Source organism: Tetrao urogallus (genome assembly GCF_951394365.1).
Source record: "Tetrao urogallus genome assembly, chromosome: 2".
Classification (NCBI taxonomy): domain Eukaryota; kingdom Metazoa; phylum Chordata; class Aves; order Galliformes; family Phasianidae; genus Tetrao; species Tetrao urogallus.
This window is the reverse complement of record NC_136814.1, coordinates 86,714,877-86,734,597: the sequence shown is the minus strand read 5'-3', so window position 1 is coordinate 86,734,597 and position 19,721 is coordinate 86,714,877. Positions and strand designations below refer to the sequence as shown.

At 37.6% G+C, this 19,721-nt stretch overlaps 1 protein-coding gene across 1 annotated transcript in view; it reads left to right on the top strand.

Moving 5' to 3' along the window:
• Positions 1-19,721, top strand: part of TINAG (tubulointerstitial nephritis antigen) — a gene marked incomplete at both ends in the record, with an annotated part of 44,452 nt that continues 24,731 nt past the window's right edge. The window contains 6 exons of the mRNA XM_079550762.1: positions 1-370; positions 3,646-3,709; positions 4,661-4,750; positions 6,289-6,403; positions 12,497-12,620; positions 14,940-15,090. Of these exons, the coding sequence (XP_079406888.1) occupies positions 1-370; positions 3,646-3,709; positions 4,661-4,750; positions 6,289-6,403; positions 12,497-12,620; positions 14,940-15,090 (914 nt within the window). The remainder of the gene's footprint in view (positions 371-3,645; positions 3,710-4,660; positions 4,751-6,288; positions 6,404-12,496; positions 12,621-14,939; positions 15,091-19,721) is intronic.

Genomic DNA, 19,721 nt, shown 5'->3' with positions numbered 1-19,721 from the left:
ATGTGGCTCAAAAGTCAGATCTTGCTCTTATATTGCATTGCAAGTGAAGTTTGGACGGCAAAGCAGCTTGATGCTAGAAGAAATTTGACCAAGGAACTTTATTCTCTTGAAGACAGTGGTTCTGCAAAGTGGAACAGGCTGAAAAGGAGTCTATATCAGGGCAAGTCCTGCAGGATACGAGGCTGCTGCACAGGAAGGAATGATGACTGCAGCTTTAACATTGCTTCCAGAGCAGCTATATGTTACTGTGACCAGTTCTGTGCCTCAGGTCCTCCTGGCCCCATAGACTGCTGCGCTGACTACTGGGATACTTGTGAGAACACCATTGAGCCCACCAGGTCTGATGAGCCTTGGCCACCTTCAGCATCAGGTGGGTATGGAGAAAAGGCTCAGATGGCATTAGTGCATCATGACAAAAATATGCTTGGAAGTAAAACTACCAATTAATCTTTAGAGTGTATGCATCCTAAAAATGTGCCTACAGATACAGTGGACAAAGGCACTGAATATGAAATCAGAGTAATAATTATGTTTGCTGCTATTTCTTTGTCTCTAGGATGTATTTTTAGAGTTGGCTAGATCCGAACTGTTGGACAGAACCGCTCTTACAGCAGTTCAGTGCAGAAGTAGATGAAGGGATGTGAATAGACAGGATTTCTGGCCAACATTTTGTTCTTTTTTAGTGTTTTATTACTCAGCTTGTAGTGGAAGTTCCCCCAGGAGTACTCTAATCTCAGTCTTTTGGTTTTGTAACTAAAGATTACAGAATGGACCTACAAACATCTGGTCCTCACTTGGTTCCTGCAGAGGGTGCTAGAAGTTAGCTGGTGCTACATGTCTAGAATTGTGAATTTTAAACCTAGGCAGTTTCTTACCACGATAAATCTGGCTGAAAATATAGAGATTGTACCAAACTTTCAACAGCCTAAAACTGAAACGATAACACTGTGAGCTTTAAAAATTAACTCTTTCTTCGAGGCATCTCTGCTGCTTGCAGTCCTGCAGTCAGATCACAGGCTCTTCAGGAGGCTGTGCTCTTAAGCCAGGCACACAGCCATATCTGATAAGTGACAGCACCAAAAATGCTAAAGGCTGCAAAACACACTTGATTTTCCAAAGTGCTTCTAATCTTCTCAAAGAACGTTGTCCAATTTGTGTAAATAAAGACATTTCTTTTGTATTTATGTAGGCTGCACTGTTGTGTATTATTTCCAGCAAACTGGGAGTTGCTCTCATGAGCTCTGCTTACGCTCTAAGCACTATTTCTGCTCCAGAGCTGAGAGCCTTGGGGTCTAGTTTTGCAGGCTGCTCATGGAAGGAAATCACTACAGAATCTGTGGTAGTTTGCCGTGTGGGTCCCGGGACAGGTGTACCTCTAACAGGTAAAAATGTAACAGGAGGTTTAGATAAGGGAATTGGTGAGGTGAAATATTTTTATTGCCTTTTTCAATTCAACTTTTACTTCTCTTTTCACTGTTATGTAACTGTTGTACATGCCTGTCATAGATAATAATGATATTTTACCTATTTGAGCACCTTTATTTGCTCTGTAGGTGAGGTATTGTCATATTTAATTTATATCTTGCTTCAAAACAAGCTGTTGTTTTTCTGGTCCTGCTTTGTTTCTTTGTTGATGGAAAATCTTAAGCTTTCTGAAGTCTTTTTATTGGATACTTGCTATACAAACAACCTAAAGGATTAAAGGAGAGCACCAAAGCAGGCAAAATACAGCAGGAGAAAATAAAACTCAGAAGGAATGTTCTAGAACTGAAGTGTCTGAGGAATAGGGAACAGAGAATGAAATTGGAAAGAAGAAATGGAGAAAAAAAGACTGAATGTCAGAAGATGAAGCAAACAACGAAGCATTTTTAGAAACACTGCAAGTGTATTGGCTAACTTTTACTAACCGAGACTGTGCTGCTGCCTTTGGCCAAGAATTGTTAAGGCACTACCAGACCACATACACCTGGAAGATTTTGATCTTCTTATTGCCTATGGTTTAGCTCTCAGTGCTTTCCGACACATGCTGCTTTAAACAAACCAATAAACTTCAGTGCTTTGCATGGGATAGAAGGAATATCAATAAAAGGGCACAATGCTGCTTTTCTGAATCCCAATTTATCCACTGCTGCGGTGCACGGCACAGTAAGCTATTGTGTGCACCCTAAGCATTCGTGTGCACCAGGCTGGGGGCCACTGCAAGGATAACTTTGTGAAACTGCTTTGACTTTGTCTTTACGAACCCAGCATTCAGTGTGCTGCAATGGCTTCCCTGTATCGTTTCAGGAGAAGATGTGCACACAGTCCTGTTATGTACGTCTTAGACACTGGACAGAAAGTCTGGATTTGGTGGTGGTGTTATTATTAGGAGAACTGTTAGAGTTTTATTTATAGAATGCACTTATTTTTTTGATCTTTCTGTTTCACTTACTCTGATGGTACTAAAAGCTTTATCTGAGCCAACACGCTAGATCTCACAGTGGTGATGTTACAAAAGAGACACAGATTGTGATTTCACACTGCAGTCCGACTCTGGCCTACAGAGTATATATGTCTGGAGACATTTGAGTTACAAAACTAATTACACAGATGTTGGGGCAGATTAGGTGAGAATTACAGGAATTTGGGAAGATTGAACCAAGAGGCAGGTCCTGATTTATTAAGTCCACTTCCTTCCAAGCACAATCTTCATATAAGTCATCAGGATGCACCTGAAAATGAAATAATTTCCCACTTATTTCTCACTATATCTCCCAGAATATTAATATTCCAGTCTAATACCTTGATGGCTGGACAATCTGCCCTTTTTCTTATGCAGCTGATGTCTTTCAGCTTTGATATCTCTACTTTTTGACGCTGATGCTTTAGACACATTTAGAGGCAGTAAGTACTCCTGACCCTTCAAGTCCTAATTTTGCTAGGCTAAGGAACTCTGTTCTTAATCTTCAATTCCCCAGGCATACATTAGTAGAAAGTTTCTTTTGTACTTGTTCAGGTTTGCATTTTTTCTTGAGTGTGGGTGGGAGGGCTGCCAGCAGAGCTCCAGAGGGGCTTCCTCCTGCCGCTGATACAACACTTTAATACTTCCTTCCCTGGCTGTAAATGAAATATCTTGCTTGATGCCTACTTCCACCTACTGTCTGATCCTGGCACTGGGGCACTCTATGGCAAGTCATGACACCTGAGTAATTTGCATTGGGTATTTTCTGAGAAATGTCTCTGCTGCTAGCAGAAATTGAATTAGAGCAGAAACTTCAGGCCTCACAGTGCTTGGGTGAGATATATCTCACCTATGTCTGTGCTAGTTCATGCAGTCTGCTGCATGATTAACAGGGTGAAATAGGCATTTATAATTAATTCATCATCTCTAGTCCACTTCTGCACTGTGGTATAAAATTAATTATGGCTTAGAGGTGAATATTTCTCTCATGTCAATGAAGGAGATCTTCATTTGTACCTTTAGGCTTACTAGTATCTGTAGAGGAAGCATGAAAAATACTGTCTTTCGCTTAAGTAATGTACACATTACTTGCATAATATCACATACAATGCATAAAACCAATTAATTCAATAGTAGCAAGAGTTTTGAGTTAACTGACTTCAAGAACAATTTTTTTTTCACACGTCTATATGTTATGTTGGCAGGTTGTTATAAAGATGGCCGATATTACGGAGAAGGAGCAATAATTAAAGACAACTGCAATTCCTGGTAATGTTTCAGAGAACACAAAATTGAAATTATTTTAGCATATATCATGAAATAGGAATTAATTTGCTTAGCATCCCTAAATTCATATTTAACTTAATCAATGGTTGGAAGAGTAATACAGTATTAAGCAATCATAGAATTGTTCTACAGCCAACATAAAAGAATGGTGAAGGAGGATGGACTTCCTAATCAAGACATGAAAACATGAGTATTAATGTCTCCCCCTCAGTGACCTAAGTTCTGTTCCTGTTCAGTATACTGGCTCTGAGTTGAAATGGTTTCATCACAGGTCTGTAAACTTACCTGAATACAGAGAAAACCGGTGTTATTAAAATCTGGAGGAATATTTTTATAGCAGCTTCCTCCATTACTTTGGCAAAAGTGATCATCTCTAATTTTATTTTAAAAGGGGAGAATTTAACTTATGTAGAAAATAGATGAACTGTTTGAACGCCCCATTCCCTGTCCTGGGACATCAGATGGAGCAGCAGGGATGCTCTGTTGCCATCCCTGGCATTCAGCAGGTGGTCCCCTGCACCTCCAAAATCAGGACAGTCCAATGTGCTCCAGGAACATCCAAATAGGGCTTGTGCTCCATCTGCCCTGAACTTGTCTCAAGATACCTGGAGAAAAGTGTCTACAGCCATGGAGCTCCTTTCTGGTTCTACAAAGTGGAACTTCAGCAAAAAAACTTATTTTCAGTACATCGTTCTTTTCTCCCTGGCTTGACCTCACAGAAATGGAAGCAAATTTTGTCAAAGATGAGATTTTCCACAAGCTGTAACCTTACCACCTCATTCCAATTAGGATTCATTAGGTAGTGAAGTGGCACTACGCATGATTTTGTTTTTACTGTGACATTTGTAGTTTAGGCTTTTCCTCTTCCCCATTCTTCATTCTACTGTAAAAGTACGATTCATTTTCTGCTCAATTATATTCTTGCCCTTTCAGCAAATGCATCCAAAGTAACTGGAAGTGTTCAAATGATGTATGCCTTGTTCGCCCAGACTTGATTCACCACATCAATTCTGGAGATTACGGGTGAGAATACTTCTATTTTAAGTAAAAGTATTATAGTGCTGTAATAGTAAAGCTTTTTAATAGAAAAAATGCCAAAGTGTTGTGATCCACTTGAAAGCTCATAGCATGTAAGTGCAAATTGCAAGTTACGTGGCTCTCTCTGCCCCTCCCCTCCCCAATTACATCCTATGTACTATGCAATAGTAAATGTACATCTGTGAAACTTCTAAAACTGTAGCAAAATATAGATTTTAAAATAGAAAGATACTGAAAATCTCATCCTGGTAAGAGTCAATATTGGAAATACCTATCTAAAATATTCTCCAAATTATTATAATTCTTTTGCTCACAAAATGCTCTTCAGAACATCTTCCTTATTCTTCACTTTAATAGTTAGGAGAAACATTCATATATTTATTTATTTCTTGCCCATTTTCCAGAAGGTCATTCTACATACCAGAACCATACCAGGTAGTATTGGAAGAAGGGAGAATAGGCCAAAGGGATCAAGATATCAGAACTTTGTGAGATATCAGTGGTTTTCTTGCTACCAGTTTTTATTCCTTGCAATGGAGAGCAGTGCCTTGGAAGATTGCCAGCCTAGAAGTTGAGGAGCTAAATTCACTAATGAAGTCTATGGAAGTGCTCAGGTTTCAAACCGTGACTGTGCTGAAACAGACTGTACTTGATGGGAGAGATTTAAACTAAGGGAGGTAGGATAGACAATTGAGTTGGGCACCAGCAGCCACAAGGTAGTTAAGGCCACCTGAGAGACTAGATTCTGCAGGTGTTTATATTCTCAGTGACTACAGGCAGGCTGAGTAACAAGGCTTCTCCTTTAGGGAGTGTGAATTCTACCTGTCTTCCACATACACAAGCAAGCAAGAAATAAATGGGTAAAGAGAGCACCCTCCCCTTGACTCAGGCCTTCTCCAGTAATGCACACAATTTTAGTTTGCTCCAAATGTGTATAAATGTGAGTTCTTTTTTGTTGTGTATATGTTTTGAAGGGGTTAATGCTAGGTTCTGAGTTTGGCCTACCTTCCTCAGATAGAGTAGGGAGGGAGTACTTAAAGACAGCTCTTTCTGTGAATTTTGGTGCAGAACAGGCAGAACAGCTGGGCTTTCTGCTGCGTCAGCAGTGTCTCATAACTACTGCTGGCGTTTCAGCATTTGAAGGCAATGTAACCCACCGTGTGAAGCTGTTGTCACCTGGTTTGAAGCATTATATGAGCACAACTTCAAGACAACTTTAATTGCTTTGATCGAGCACCTTATTTTCTAGTATTTCTCTGAAGCACTGCACACTCATCTGCTGAAGGCTGATATGATGCTGACCTCAAATCACCAGTTTTCATATCGTGTTCTTCCAGCCTACATTTACCCACAGAGGAATAGTCTCATTCGTATCTAACAGAATGTCTTGAAACATAATTTGAAACATTTATTTCTGGATGTTATTTTTAGTGGTGCTCTTCTAAAGAAGGAGTAGAAGAGAAGATATTATGAACAGTGTCTCTAACCTTTCTTTGTTTGCTTGTTTTCTGTCTGTGAGGAAGATGGAAAGCTGACAACTATACTCAGTTCTGGGGCATGACACTGGAAGAAGGTTTCAGAAAGCGCTTGGGCACACTACCTCCATCTCATTCCTTGCTGAATATGAAAGCAATTCCAGTATGTATTATATGCTATTGATTTATTTATTTTTAATAACTTAATTTTTTGGAAAACAATGTGGACAATTATAAGATTATGATTAAGGTATTAAGGACTAAGTGCCTCCACGTTGCATGTGAAAGTCCTAGAATAGTTTTCCTATCCATAGAAAGTGTGGCTATATTCATCAGTATCAAACAAGGAGGAGTAAAAGCAAGTGCTATACATTGGGAAACTGTGCACTAATATTCACTTATCAGTGTTAGAATCATAGAATGATTTGGGTTAGAAGGGACCTTAAAGATCATCTAGTTCCAACCGCCACCTGCTGTGGGCAGGGAGACTTTTCATTAGACCTGGTTGCTCAAAGCCATATCCAGCCTTGCCTTGAAACCTCTAGGGATGGGAATCCAGAGCTTTTCTGGACAACCTGTTCCAGTGCCTCACCATTCTCTGTTGAAAGAATTTCCTCCTAATAATGAATCTAAATCTCCCTTCTTTTAGTTTGAAACTAAGGAGTAAGTAGATAGATCAAAGATCTGCAAAATGCAGTAACTATAACACATTTTGGCCTTCGGTTTTTACATAGTTCAGGCAAATGATGCCATTGGAATATCTGTTGGAAGTCAGTTGTCATTGATTGTTTTATATCGATAAAGTAGATGGGTTTCCAAATGGGAGGAGTTGCAGGGACAGCAGTGCTTAGCTAACAATTGGCAAGGAATATGGGAGAGAGGGAGAGGATCATGTGCAATAATTTTCACAACCTTAACTCTTTTTCTTGAAGCAAAAGACTGGTTTGCTGGAAATTATACCAAAGAGGATTGTCAGAGCCAGAAGTTGACAGAAATTGGGCTTTGGCAATCTGCCTCATGCACTCTGCTAGACTACTCTTCTCAGCCAAAGAAGGATTGATTTCATTTGAAAATGTTCTGTCAAAAAGAAAAAAAAAAAAAAAAAAAAAAAAAAAAAAAGAAAAGAAAGAAAATGGCATAACAGATTTCAGTGCAATATTTACTGTGTGGGGGAATTGGTGCAAATTGCTGTTGTTCAACATTGAGATTCAAGAAAATTTGAGTTAATTTTTACTGTTGTTTACTTTTATTCTTGAGAAATAGAGTGTAAGGCTTGTATGGCAGGAACAAAAAGTGGGTATATTGCACCTAGCTCATAGATTGACATTTACACTGACTTCCGCCTATTCCCACGTTAGACAAATAACATCTAGGGAAACAAGAAAAGGAAGGGTAAAATAAGATATTTTCCATATTTCCTCTCTTCTATTCATTTTGAATTAGCTGCTCACACAGTGCTCTTTCATTATAAACAGCCCATTAATTCTTTGCTGTTAAGTTTCCTGTAGCTTCTTTGGCTGGTGCACTACTTATGGCCTTGTTTCCACAGGCGCATTTCTCAGGCACATGCTCTCCAATGCTACCTTCTTACAAAATCTGAAAGCCCTAACTCAACTATTTTTGGCCCTTCCAGAAACTTCCAGGAGCTTGAATGTATTCTCTGAAATCCAACTCCATGCATTTATCCATTTAACCCTCAAGAAGTCCTGGAAGTTGCTAGAGGCACATGCTTTGCACAGGAGCCTGAAAAATCTTCCTCACTGCTAAAAATACAAAGTAATAACACCTTCATGACTTTTCCAGTTTCTCCAGAGCTCTGAACATACAGAAAATCAGTCTGAATTATACAGAAGCCCATCTCCAACCTATGATTTCTCTTCAGAAGTATCAAAACTTTCTTATTCATACCCTAGGGTTTCTGTCTTGGATTGTTTTGATGTAAAAATATTTTTCTCTGAAACTTCCTGTGAAGCTTCAAAACTCTCTAATTGTGTCCTATTCTGTAGTTTTCTAGAACATCACCTCTTTAGTGTCTTTGTTCTGTCTCAGGAAATTTTCTGTCTGACACATTTTAATACTTTCCATAAATGTAAGAAAAAATACCTCCACTCATGTAAGCAAAAATTTCATCAGTAGATAATTCCATGTGAAATGGCAGTTATCAGGATTTAAATATTTACTGAGTGAAGATGTGGTAAAGCATCTCTTCATAGCTGTCCCAATATCCATTGTCACAACATGATCCAGCAAGTTCATAGTGTGGATCAGGCTCACCAGGGGTAGAAGTAATTTCTTTCAATTGACAGACCAACAGCAGTCATAGGATCAACTTCTGCTTCCCCTTCCATGATTTTTTTTCTGATATTTTGTGAAGTATACCAATACTTTTAAAAAGACCCAAGTAATAAAAACCAGGTAAGCTTTACTAAAGTGTTTCTATTAATCTTTTGTATCCAGGTGACAGCTGAGAAGAGAGTAAAAAGGCATCAATGATGAGAAATACAGGAATGAATGTTTTTTAAAAATCTATTTTCCGAGACTGTCTTCAAACCTTAATGGTTTGGCCTTCAAGTGACCTTGTTGAGTACTAATTTACCTGCAGGCCGGGGAACTGCTTACTTACTGTACATAAAAAAGGGCTAATTAAATGTTTTTTGTGTTGTCTGGGATTATTACTGTCTTTCCCATTTTGCAGGTGAGAAAACTGAGAGTCATTTGCCCGAAGTCACATACATAGCTGATAAAAATGTCACAATTAGCGTTTGAGAGCTTTTGGCTCTAGTCAGTGCTGATCTGATTAAAAGCTGCTAGCTTTGCCAATGGAGAAAGAAAACTATAGTTCTCCATTCATTAAATGCCACACTTTCTGATTTGAAATAAAAACCATTTCTTCAGCATGCTACTGTCTCAGAAATAAATGACAGCACCTGGTAACTAAGAGGTTGCTGTTTTCCATTGTGTCTTCAGGGTGCTTGAGAGAAACAGGTTTTTGTATAGAAAGGACTCTTTGCTCATTTGTGTCAGGGGAAAAAAGATTCCAGGTTGTAAAGTACTTCTGTGTTAATCATTTCATATCCAGAGCAGAGTTTTAGTTCTTAGCAGTATTTGTTTGTAGAGTATAGGTTTTTCTGTTGTTTCATTGACTGACATATCCAACTGCAAATCTGCTTTCACAACATTACTGAGTGACAGAGGTACATTTCCTCTTAGGGAAAACAGAAGCTTTTTGCAGTTACATATAGGGCTTTTAAAAACTCTACTATTGCCTTTACAAAGGCTTGTGATGTCTTGAAAACTCCTATTTTTCTTTTCAACACCAAAGAATAAATAGAATACTGTGTTTAAAAAAAAAAGAAAAGAAAGAAAGAAAGAGAGGAAGAAAAAATATTGCTTTCTCTTGGAGAAAACAAAAAAAAAAACAAAGTTATTTCATTATTCCCAAATTTGCAAATTCAGTTATCTTCAGCCTTTTTTTCTCTGATGGACCATCTAACTCCTCTGAAGTTGTAGGTGAAGTCTAGGTATTCCTTTAAAACTCCTAACTTTCCTCTTTTGCCCAGACTGGCAAACTCTTTTAAACCTTCACACGTATTCACTGCACAGAAAACATGTGAAAGTTTAAAAGAGTTTGCCGGTCATTTTCCTGATTCCATTGTGCTGTGTAATGGTGGATTATGGAGAATACGTTGAGAAACAATTGTCTGGACTCACCATTTGTCACAGAACAACAATATTAGCTTCTCAATATTAGGGTAGCAATTACTCAGACAAAAAGCTAATGTTTCTGGCTACAGGTCAGTCCTGCATTTCATAATGGCAGGGCTGAAGGCTAATGAGGGATTTGTTCTAGGATTTACAATTTGAGGCTATTAAATACATTGGCAGTAGCTTAAGAGATATGTAAGTTAACACACTGGCTCAGACTAAAGATCTATTATGAATTTTCTTTTTCTCATCTACCTTATTCAGAATGTAAGCGGTCATTGCTCAAGATGGTGTGCTTAACAACATTTGCCAAATTTTGCTTATTTATTCTTGATATGAAACATTGTTAATCTGGGATTTTGTCAGTACAATTATTCTTTAAAGTCAACCTTGTGCTTGTGCTTGCTCCTGAATCAGAATCACAGAATGACTCGAGTTGGAAGTAACCCACAAAGGTCGTTGAGTCTGGCTCCTGGCTCCACAGAGGAGCACTCAGAAATCAAACCTTATGTCTGAGGGTGTTGTCAAATTCTCCTTGATCTTCAGCATCCTGGGGCTGTGCCCGCTGCCCGGAGGGAACCTGTTCTCCTCTGGTGAAGGACCTTTTCCTAACACCCAACCCGATCTCCCCTGGTGAAGCTCCATGCCATTGTCTTGGGTCAGTACAACTCCCTCTGACTTCAGGAAACCATCCTGCAAAAGAGACTGCAGTGACTCCATGGTTGCAGTTTCATCCATCCACACATAAAACACCAGACACTTCTGCAGGGGTTGGATCTCTTAAATGCAGCTTTCTGTTGCTGGAAACTTTAGAGCTGTGATTTTGTTTGCTTTGATGTCTACCTGGAAAGATCATTATTAATTAAGCGAGATTAAGCAAGATATTTAACTTTGCAGACTTTTTGTGTATGTCATTTGTGGCTGCAAGTCCCATATTTCTTCAAAATTTTGAAGAAAGCAGAATTCTGATTGTAATTAATGAAAATATTAATATCTTAGCAAGATTAATATTACTGATTTGTTACATGTGAAAGTATAACTTTCAGATGAATATAAATGAATTAAGCATTGGCAATATACTTTAAAAGTGAGTAGTGGTATTTTGGACTCTCAGGCTGTACGTAAACTTCATAAATCTCAAATGCTTCAGAATCACTAGGTCTGGGGCATGCAGAGATGGTATCAATCCATCTGCTGTGACTGATTCCAGTTTCATAGCTGATAAAGACCTGAGACACAAGCTTATTTTTCCCTCACCCACTTCTTCTCAACTGTTGATTTTTCTGCGGGAAGAAAATCAGCATATGCAAACTGGATGAAGATGTTACTGTTTCCCAGCACATGCCAGAAAATCATCTGGACACAGCCAAAGTTGTAAAGTTTGATTTCCCAAGCAGTCCTAAAAGAGCTTGTAAGAACTGGGCTCAAATATTTAAATTGTCTAAGGAATAGGCATCTGGTCTTGTAAGCCACACAGGCAATTTAGAATAATTGTCCAGCAAGGATATTCAGAATCAGAAGAACAAGGATAAGTAAACCAAAGTAAAATAAAAGATTTTTTAATAGGATAGAAGCCTTTGTTTCCACGTGTGATCTTGCTAGTAACAAATAATTATCAGGGAGTGTTTTGTTTGGGAGCAGGATCTCATATTCTGTATATTGTGTTTTCATCTGGAATAGTTGCTCTGAGCAATTGTTTGAGACAAATTTATAGGCTGGGTGTCCAGGGTGGCTGTGTGGCCATTCCTTTTTTTCTTGTGCAGTATAAGCACTGTCCATAAAGTTATTTCATTGTTTTTAATTGTTTAGTGTTTTTGTTATGTCAAACATAGGGCAGATTATTAGCAGCTGTACCAGATGGCTCCTGCATATGTGGGTATTTGTGCAATTCTTACAGGACATAAATTAAGACAGAGAGAAAAGTATGCAAAAAATGACTGTTCAAAACATTTTTTCTGAACAGCCCATGAATTCATATCAACTCAACATCAGATTGCAAAGTAGAAAGAAAATCAGTGGTTTTCATTCTGGAATGAGAATAAGTGCTGGAAATTGAAAAACCTCTGTGTAAAAGATGAATCAATGAATTTACCCTCTGCTGATTCCCCACTGGTAACTAGAATTTCCTATTTCCAGCCAAGTGGAAAGCATGTCAAGATGAATAGGGTAACACGTTCCTAACTTCATTACTGTTTGCAGCAGAATGCTTTTCCTTCCAAAAATGTCAGCTGGGTCATAATTGACGTGTTTCATAGGGAAATGTTGCTTGAGATAAAAATCAGATAAAAACTGGACAGTTTACTCAGATTGGCAGCTGTACAGCTCAGCTTTTCAGCACAGCTACTGGAGTGCCAGAAAGCCTTCAGCTCTCAGGGCACCCACAGCACCCAGGCACAGGGCAACCACCACATAAATGCTTGGCAAGTCACAGCTGCCAATGCTTGAGGCTTCCTCAATTCAAACATTATGAATATTTAAAACAAAAATGGGATCATTTTGAAGATAAAGTTAGGAAATGAAGCAGATATACATCTACTGCATTTTGTTTTAGGGAAGCTCCCTTCTGGAAGAAAAATTTCCTGAGTTTTTTGCAGCCACTTATGCATGGCCTGATTGGATTCATGATCCTTTGGACCAACGAAACTGTGGAGCATCCTGGGCATTTTCAACCGCAAGTAATAATCTTTCTTTCTTTTTTTTTTCCTCCTTTCAAAAATATTATGTATATTAAATGTATAATGAAAACTTATGTTGATTAGTAATCAAGTAATTTGAACTTTCTGCTCAGTTTTTATTAGCAAAAATTAATTGTAAATTATTGTAATATGTAAAAATTGAAATTGCTACACTTTTCATTCTAAGATGTCCCAATTTAAGCTGTAGAGATTTTCCTTTGCTTTTCATAAGTTTTTGTATCATATGGAGACTTCCTTTGTGACAGGATGTAGGAATAAACCCACTGGTGTAGTTTATCATTAAGAATGAAGTGACTCTTACTCATCTGCATTCTTTGCTTGACTTGAATGTTTTAAAACAAGTAGATGTCATTTTATATATACATATACACATATATATCTGTGCATTTGCCATTGTCTAATCCTTGAAATTCAACTAATGAAGTGTAAACTTTTCAGTGATTTGGGGAAGACTCTGAAATTTCTCAGGTGTTTGTCGAAAAAAAACCTATTTTCTAATTCTGTAAATAAACCAATGTCAGTAATGCAATTCAACATCATGTGATAAAACCTCTAGTTTTATGAAAAGTGGACATGTGTGTTTGTGTCACTTTTTCAATGAAATTATAGTGATCAGTTCGGTTAATTTTTCTATGTAGCAGTAAATCTCAGTACATATTAAGATATCTACAGATAGAGGAAAAAATTATGCAGTCAAACTTTGACTTGATCTGAACAACAGGTCCTGATTGATGCAGGTTTCTGGTTCTTCAAATCACAGCATAAGGAGGTGTCTTAATTTCACTTACAATTTAGTTAATCTGTCTGTCTTTAAGCCATGAATAAATATGTAAGAACTTAGAATCATGACTATCTGATCTAGTTCAGACATCTGTGGTTCAGACTTTCTCAGAAAGATAATTTTATGTGAATCCCACATTACACCTTAATATGAGTAATTCCACATATTTTTTCCACTTAAGCATCTACTTACTTCCAATTAATATTTTCTTTCTATTTTGTTTTTCTCTCCTCCTCATATAAAGGAATGGATATAGAAAAGAAAGAAAAGAGCTTCAGAAATTCAGCTGCAGAGAGTTGGGAAATATTTGTATGTAGTTTGCTCCAAAAGTAATGTTTCCTATTTATTTCCATTGGAAACTACAACAGATATAAAGATCACAGTAACACTATTTGCTAGAGCAGATTGTCAGCTACAAAGCACTATTTTTCAATGCAATGCACCACCACTAGTCGATCTGTGCAGATGAGCTGATGGAGGCACTCTTCATTTTGTGGTGTGACTCTTGTGCATGGCCATCCAGAACGTGGCTTATCTTTCATTTTACTGTTGTCACTGCTGTAATGCACCACCCACTGCCTCGCTGTGCTCACATCCACTGTTTGGTTTCCATAAACATTCAGCAAACATCACTGAACATCAATGGGTGCAATTTTTTCCACATGGAGGAATTAAATGCTACACCACTGCTTCATATGCACTTCCACGTCAGATGACATTGTGTCAGGTTGCCCCTCTGCTGCCATCTGTCACACAGCAACAAGATGTAATCGAATATTGGTGGGAAGATTCAGCCTCTACAGCCATGCTGCCAACATCCACCTCTAATGTTCTGGATCCATATAATAAAATGGGAGGCATTACTTTCAGAGCAGCCCTCATATCTTCTGCTGAATTTAACTATAGATGAATATGCAAGTACAAATATAGAGATTATTATATGAAATTATGTAAATATCTAGTTTGATATTTAAATATATACTAGTATATCTACTAATAAGTTGCTTATGGTACTTTACATTTTTACCACTCTTAAAATTGTTATACAATATCATATTATATTTTATATATACAGATATATATATAATACTGTATATTATATATATTATATAGTATACATATATTATATAATCACAGGATCACAGAGTCACCAACGCTGGGAAAGACCTTCAAGATCATCCAGTCCAACCATCCACCTATCACCAATAGTACTCACTAAACCATGTCCCTCAACACAAAATCCAAACGTTCCTTGAACACCTCCAGGGTTAGTGACTCCACCACCCCCCTGGGCAGCCCATTCCAGTGCCTGACCACTCTTTCAGAAAAGTAGGATTTCCTAACGTATATCCTGTATATCCATAATGATATCCTATTATATATAATATCCCAATTGTCTTGTAAAAATATGTCCCCAGACAGAAAGTGTTGATGTATTTCAGTCACTCTTTCAAAACAACCACTGAGAAGTTCTGAGTAATTATTTGGTTTTGATAACACAATTTCTTTCAAAACAGGTGTTGCAGCAGATAGAATAACAATTCATTCTGATGGCCAAATCACAGACAACCTTTCTGTGCAGAACCTGATCTCTTGTGATACCAGGAATCAACATGGATGTGGTGGTGGCAATATTGAAAGTGCTTGGAGATATTTGAAAACGCATGGGTAAGTATTTTATTTATGTTTCAGTTTATCTTAACTTGAATAAGTTACGTGTGTTATAATGATGATTTCTGATCTTTTGTGATGAAAAGATTTAGCTCTCTCTTAGATCAGAGATCTAAGATCTTAGACCCATATTCGTCTCATCAGGACAATCACATTCTAATGTACACCTTCTTCAAAATACCATAGTAAAGTCCAGGAACTAGGAAGCATTCCCAAAAAAGTAAGTAAAGCCTATTTTGAACAAGATAGCTAAGGGCTCTTGCTGCGTAAACTATTCAACTATCTAGCTCCCTTTCTCCAAGCCTCATTATATCTCGTTTTTTTCATTATGGTAACCTCTCCATCTATAAGAAACACAAGAAAAGTCTTTCTTTTTGTGTCTAGGAAAATATCATAAATGCAGTCAGAACTTGTATATTATGTTTGGGATACATGCTCTTGATGTTAAACAGCCTTGAGAAAGCAACCAGTTGCGTAATACAGTATTTTAAATATTCCAACTGTTCGAACTCTGTCTTCAAATAAAACAAATTGTAATCATGTTATCTCAAGATTGTTCCAAAATGCAACACAGTAGCAAGGACTGTACCTTACTCTTTCTTCCTTCAAGCTGAACTTCTCAAAATTAACAATCCACAAACCCAAAGTGGACAGTTAGAAGTCTGTTGAAATGGCAAGTAATACTCTATAGAAACACAGAATTGCTTAGTTTGGAATGAATGTTTTATTACTATTATTATTTATTTTGGATCACCTGCTCAAAGTATGAGTAGTTTCAAAATTAGACAAGATTTCTTATGATCATGTCCCCTGTCATGTTTTGAGAATCTCCAGGGATGGGGGTTCCATAGCCTTTCTTGCAATGTTCAATCATTCTTGCAGCAAAGAACTTATTTAAAATTTATTTTATCTAATTAGTGTCTTTCTTGGCAAAACTTGCCAACAGTACCTTTCAGATGTACATCTCAAAGAAGAGTCTTATTCTGTCTCCTCTGTGATCTCTTCTTATGTAGTTGAAGACAGTAGTTAGAACTCTGTTTAGCCTTGTCCAGACCAAAAATATTAATATCCCTCAGTTTCTTTTTGTATATCACGTCTTCAGTGCCTTTAGCATCTTTATGGCACTTTACTTGCCCAGCTTGTCATTGTCATTATCTTGGATCCCATGCCTGAACACGGCGTTCCAGATGTAAGCCCACAAGTGACAGTTTGAGGGAAATAACCATTTTTCACAATGCCGTGGCTATGCTCTTGCTAACACAAACCGGTATTGTGGATCCACTTTTGTTGAGAGGGCCCACTGCTACCACACATTCAACCTGATGCTGCAGACACTTTCCTGTTAAACTGGTTTGTACACAGCACTGCTGCATGGGCAGTTTTGTCTCTCCAGTAGGATACGTGTCTTTGTTAAACTTCATGAAATTTCTGTCACCTTCTTTCTCCATCTTCTCAGTGTCCCTATGAATAACAGCCCTGCCCTCCACCATACTGACTACTCACCAACAGTCTGGCATCCTCCACAGATTTACTGAGCATGTTTTATCTTCCACTGTCAAGGTTCTTAATAAATGACACAGTCTTAAGGTAGGGAATGTCACTAGTAAAGAGCCACTAGTCATTAGTCACAGGACAGTCTATTTCAGTTTTTGGCTTTGTAACTGACTTACCCAGCCCCACTCTCTCACAGGCTGCTGTAGAAATTGCTGAAAGTGTTGCTAAAGTCAAGGTAAATTGCATCCTATGCTTTTCTGATTCACGGTGAAGCTAGTCATGTCATTATAACCAGATTACTTCATCTGGCCACCTCATCATGGGGACACATGATTTGCCCTGGTGAATCTGTGCTGTTTCCAATCAAGTCCTTGACCTTTATGTGCCTGGAAACAGCTTCTAGGAGGATTTGCAATAACTTGATTTTATATACTCTATACTTCAGCTGTTTCTCACAATGTAAAACTTATTTTTGGGCTTTCTGCTCCATACAATAATCTGCTTCCCCTCACTTTCATGCACTCCCATCCCTTAATCTTTCTTTCACAAACCTCGTATTCATTGGCAGAGAGATCTCAGGTCTGCTGTCTGTCAACTTTTAATTTTAGCTTATGAAAAAGCAAACAATCCATGAACAGATCAGGAGAATGTCAGATGTGCTGCATCATACGTCATAGTTGTCATGGTAGCCAGGGGATGCAGGTGAAGACCAAAGCACTGTCGTTCAAACAGACATTGAGCATATAAAGCAATAATTCTGCTTGTCCTCAAGTGTACCAGAAAGGTGATCTATTTTTTATCAGATCAGATGAGGATTCCAGGGCTTAAACATTGAACTAGTTTTGACATTTTTTGAGTGGAAGACCCTCCAGCTAAGTGAATACAACAGGAACCAAGGGACTTCACCTTGGTAAAAGCCTCACCATCTCATTTAAGTGAAGATGAAGTAAAGAAATTAGTTATGGCTTTACATTCTAAGAAATTGAATACGGTCCTTCTAATCTGTAGCTCATGCTCTTAACAGAGTAAATATAACTCTTAACAGAGTAAATATAACTCTTGCTAGAGTTGTTTATCTACCATGCTAAGGATAGGAGCACAAGATTTTCCAATGTAAATAAGATTCATTTTGATCAGTATTATCTCCACAGCTGTTGAAGATAGTTGTTTTTAAAGAAAATAGCCTAAGGAATGCAGAAATAGGATAGATTTTCTGGGTTTCTGTTCTCCCTGTCTATTAGCTCAGTATGGATATATCCACCATGACCCCATAATAATGAATTTCTTCATATAGCAAGAAGCTATTTATTTTTTAACCTAAAGAAGTGTGGTTACTGACACAGCATTCTCCAGAGGCAGTTTAGGCATACAACAGTTAGTTCCTTCTAACTAATAAAAAAAAGAAGTTGTGCTGAAAATGTATGAAGCACTTTATTTACTCAGCTATATCTATACTTCAGATTTCAAAGGATGTTCACTGTTACTCCTTTTCTTGACATCTCAATGTATTCACCAGAGACTTTTCAGCTGACTGTCTGAGTAACCAGTTTGGAGGGCAAGTTCTCCAGACATCTGACACATCTCTACAGTCCACAGCCATCTTCTCAGTCCATCACACATCATTTGTGTTGCTCCTGAGCCACCTCCTACACATACAGCATCACTGCACTCTTACAGATGTTTGCCTGCCACCTGTATTTATCCCCCATTATTGATTCACTATTAAAGTACCAAACTTGAAAATATTTCTACTTCCCATTTTTATAAACAGTTCTAAATCCTGATTTGTGTTCTTCAAGTTCAAAAGATCCATCAGAATTCCACCTTAAAATAAAAGCCAAAGAGTGAGGACAGATAATGGAGGAACACAAGAATGGCTATACAGAGTCTGAGCAAAGGTCTTTCTAGCCCCAAGAGCAAAGGATAACACATTCATCTAAAAGCTTAAGCAAAAGTAATGGTTCACTAATGTGGATCACTAAGTCATTTTTCTTTCTAATGCTCACAATACTTTATTTTCACTATGAAAAATTGGAAATGTATGGGGTAAAAGTCTGAAGTGTCTTTTGAATAAGTCCTGAGAAAGGGTGCTTGCTTCCTCACACTTTCAGGTAACTTTTATTTTATGAGCCTGTATATGGCAATCAATTTTTTTTTTTTTATTATCTCCATAGCCTGCAATAGGTAGAAAGCACATTGATTTTCTATGTGGAGCTGTAAATTTTCACAGCAGATGTTCAATGATGTATTAGAGTTCCTGGTTTTCTGATTTCTGAAGTGTGCTTATCTCCAATTTTTGATAGATTTTCATGAAAAAAGAGTGCTAGTCTAAACTATCCCAGTGAAGTCAGTGGAAGATTTCCATAAAGCTTGATAAGGAGAACTTTCATAAAAACTGAGCACACAGTTAACAGTGAAAACTGCTAGATGAGTAGCCAAATGGCTGTTTAACTCTCCTTTTCTCTCTGTCTTTCTCCATTAATTAAAGAATATATCTTTATTCTAATTCCAATTATTCTTAATTTTAAAAATCTCAAAAGCAAGTCACAAATTGTGAGGAATCAGTTTGGTTTGAAAATATCTTTTTTTGAATGTGGTGCTGGAAATTACAATTTATATAAATATATGCACGTGAACACAAAACAAGCTGTTATTTCTACACAGCCATAGAAATGAAGGGTGATCAATTGTGTAACAAGCAATAACAGCCCATATACATGTGGCTTAAATGCCTATCATTACTGAATTGAAAGCTGGGAATACAGACTGTCTTCAGATATTTTGGAAAGGATTGAAAAGATTTACTCACACTGTGAGTAAATTGAAGATCTAAATGATATCAGCCTAATTATACTTAGATGGACATTTACTTTTCATGTAGACAGAGTTACTGCTTCTTGCAGTTTCTGGGCATGTTGGTCTACTTTGGGAGCAAGAAATTTGCTAAGAAAAAAGACTTTTTCCTCGTGGTCAATTGTTCTACCATCAAAAGCTTAAAGGGAAAATACCAAGAGTAGTTGAAGCACACATGTACTAATCTTGTAAAAATCCTGATGGATAAGTAAACACAAGCAAATCTAATTATCCTTCAATCTGTGTGAATATAGTTTGTCCTTTTTCAGATTCAGCAAGTT